The sequence below is a fragment of the Podarcis melisellensis genome (genome assembly GCF_964234715.1).
Source record: "Podarcis melisellensis genome assembly, chromosome: 18".
In the NCBI taxonomy this organism is placed as follows: domain Eukaryota; kingdom Metazoa; phylum Chordata; class Lepidosauria; order Squamata; family Lacertidae; genus Podarcis; species Podarcis melisellensis.
Window position 1 is genome coordinate 691,171 of NC_138536.1, and position 2,800 is coordinate 693,970.

Below are 2,800 nucleotides of genomic sequence, written 5' to 3' on the forward strand. Positions count from 1 at the left end.
ACGAATCGAGAGGGCGCTGACGGTGCCAGCCGAGTCTCCATGTCCACGGCCTCCGTGGCCGTGGTTTTTAAGGGTCCCCGCATCGCCGGTGCGGTAGGACCCAGCCCCTGCCGAGCAGGCTCCCTCCGGAGCTCGGAGGGAGCCCGCCATTCGGCGATGGCGCCGACCCGGAAGTTCCGCCGACCCGGAAGTTCTCCAACGTTTCTCCCCTGAAAAGAGGGACGTCCCATTCCATCCCCTCCAACGTTTCTCCCCTGAAAATAGTCCCATTTTTCAGCCTTCCGTTATGTCAACTTTTCAAAAGTTTTTAATTACCGGGCAGCCCTGTACGGGGAAGTTTTTAGTAGCTGATAATTTATTGCATTTTTATCATTTTGTTGGGAGCTGCCTAGAGGAGTTTGGGCCAGCCTTTTCCATGGGGGGGGGTGTTCTTACAAATAATAATATTGTTTTCTAAGATTTGAGACGCACTTCTTAACTAGGTCTGTATTGTTCTATCTCAAAGTATTTCCTTTTATGAATGGATGCCCCTTTTGAGATTTGACCCATATATCTTTGCATTCTCTCTATGCCAATAAAGATGACTCATTTTATAAAATCATTATTTACTATTATTATTGTTGCCACGTCGATTTTTCCCCTCAATCCTTTTATTGCTTTATCTGTCTTTTGAGCTTGTTCAAGCAACCCAACCGTGTGTTAAATTTGCGAAATAATTAAATAACCAAAACCCGGGGGGGGCATCTGCAATCTTGGTACGGATTTGACCCCCACCCACAAAAAAACCCGACAAGGGAAGCATTTCGGCCAGAAAAGAAACCAATCAGTTTGGAGTATTGATGTTTTTTTTTAAAAGGCACAATTTCCAATTTGGGGAGAGAGAAGGTAAAATAACAACCTGGCAGTGCTTTTGCAATTCGCAAAAAGGAAGGGTGTTCGTTTCTTCCTCCAGGATGGCAGGATCAGAACTCGCCTCCCTCTCTCCCATCTCGCCCATCAGGTTCGGAAGGAGGGAGAAGCGGTCCCGATTCTCGTTCCGGACTCCCAAAACGTCTAGCGGTGCTCCTTTTATTTCCTTCCTCCCTGGCTGCTCCTTGGTTCCAGACCTTGTGGCAGGGAGTTCCGCAGGGGAATAACAACAGTAGCAGGGAAGTCGCTTCCTTTGACCCACCCGAGGCGGGATGGGCACCGCGGCTGCGTGTGCATTTTGGGGGGGTGGGCTTTTTTGGGGGCAGCCCCAGCCGCAGCCCTAGAGACAGGCGTGTTGGGGAAAGAGGAGCTAGATCTTCAGACAGGCATCTTGCGAGGAAGTAGGCAAGGAGCTGCCTTTGTGCTGGCAGGCGGGAGGCAGGTCTCCCTGCAGGGACAGAAGGGGGGAGATAAATAATAAAATCACAGAGGGACACCCGGGGGGCATCCAGTCCAGCCCCCTGCAAATGGAGGCATCCTTTGCCCCAAGTAGGATTCGAACCCATGGCCCTAGGACACAGTTTCCTTTCTGCCCCACCATTTCCCCCTTTCTCTCCCCCATCTCTCTCTCTGGCAAACCCCATAGGGTCCCTATAGGGCACCCTTGGTCATATATATTAAAAGAGGGGAGAGCAGGATTCAGCAAAAGGGAGGGCGGATATAAGGGAAACATCAGAGAAAAAGGAATGAGAATAATCAAGAATGAAAAAGAATTTATTTTATATATTAAAAAAGTGCATTGGATTTGCACATGGAATTTCCAGAAATTTTATTTTGAAATTAAAGCGGGGATATTAAAGCAAATAATAATAATATATGTGTAATTTCTGGAAATTTAATCTTAAAATTAAAGGAGGGAAATTAAAGCCAAAAAAAATTGTATGTGGGATTTATGGATATTTAATTAAAGCAAGAAAAATTGTACGTGGAACTTCTGGAAATTTGATTTTAAAATTAAAGGGGAGGAATTAAGGCCTAAAAAGGAATTTAGTAATTTCTGGAAATTTCATTTTAAAATTAAAGCCAAAAAAAATTGTATGTGGAACTTCTGGAAATTTGATTTTAAAATTAAAGGAGGGAGATGAAAGCAAAAAAAAACCCCAAACTGTATGTGGAATTTAGTTTTAAAATTAAAGGGGGGGGGAATTAAAGCAAAAACGAAAGAGGCAGGGTGAAATGACCCACCCCCCAAAGGGGACCCTTGGCTCTCCCCACACCGTCCCAAATTCATAGTGGGAGGGCCACGACCCCCAGCTAGGAGGGGAAAGAGAAAGGGGGAAATGGGTGGGGTATAAATATTATTATTATTATTAGACAAGCACTTGCCTTATACAGCTTACAGACGACCCCGAGGAGGTTGGATTGCGCTTCACCCTGGAGTTCTTCCGTGTGGTTCTGGGGTTGGGGGGCGGAATAAGAAGGGAATCAGTGGGGCAGGCGATGGGGAGGGTCGCCCACAATCCCTCCCCTGCGGCAGAAAACTCGGGGCGCTCTGCTGAAATAGGAACGCACCCCTTGGAAATCCACCCAGTTTCTTTAATTGTTGCATTTTCAGACCTAGAGATGGCACCCCAGAGGTCCTCTAGTCCAACCCCGGGCGACGCAGGAATCGCAACTCGAAGCGGCGGGTGCGAATTCTCCCCTCTTCTGCTTTTATCGCCGCAAGGAGCCCACAATTCACACCCCAACCTTTCCTCACTTTTCTCCCCAATTCCCCCTTTTTTATCGTCACAACAACCTTGCAAAGTAGGCGAGGGAGAGAGAGAGACTGGCCACAGCGACCTTTGAGTGAGCGGCGATTCGCACTCGGGTCTCTCCCGGGTCTGAACGC

At 47.5% G+C, this 2,800-nt stretch overlaps 1 protein-coding gene across 2 annotated transcripts in view; it reads right to left on the bottom strand.

The window, feature by feature from the left end:
* Nucleotides 1–1,213: 1,213 nt before the first annotated feature.
* The window catches only part of IFI30 (IFI30 lysosomal thiol reductase), a 9,416-nt gene continuing 7,829 nt past the window's right edge, over nucleotides 1,214–2,800 (bottom strand). The window contains exons 6-7 of one of the 2 annotated variants that reach the window (XM_081895874.1): nucleotides 2,296–2,364; nucleotides 1,214–1,357 (exon numbers count right to left, since the gene is read on the bottom strand). In XM_081895874.1, coding sequence (XP_081752000.1) covers nucleotides 1,280–1,357; nucleotides 2,296–2,364 — 147 coding nt within the window. In that variant the 3' untranslated portion in view covers nucleotides 1,214–1,279. Of the gene's footprint in view, nucleotides 1,358–2,291; nucleotides 2,365–2,800 lie in introns of both variants that reach the window. The other variant, XM_081895873.1, reaches the window with a different exon arrangement.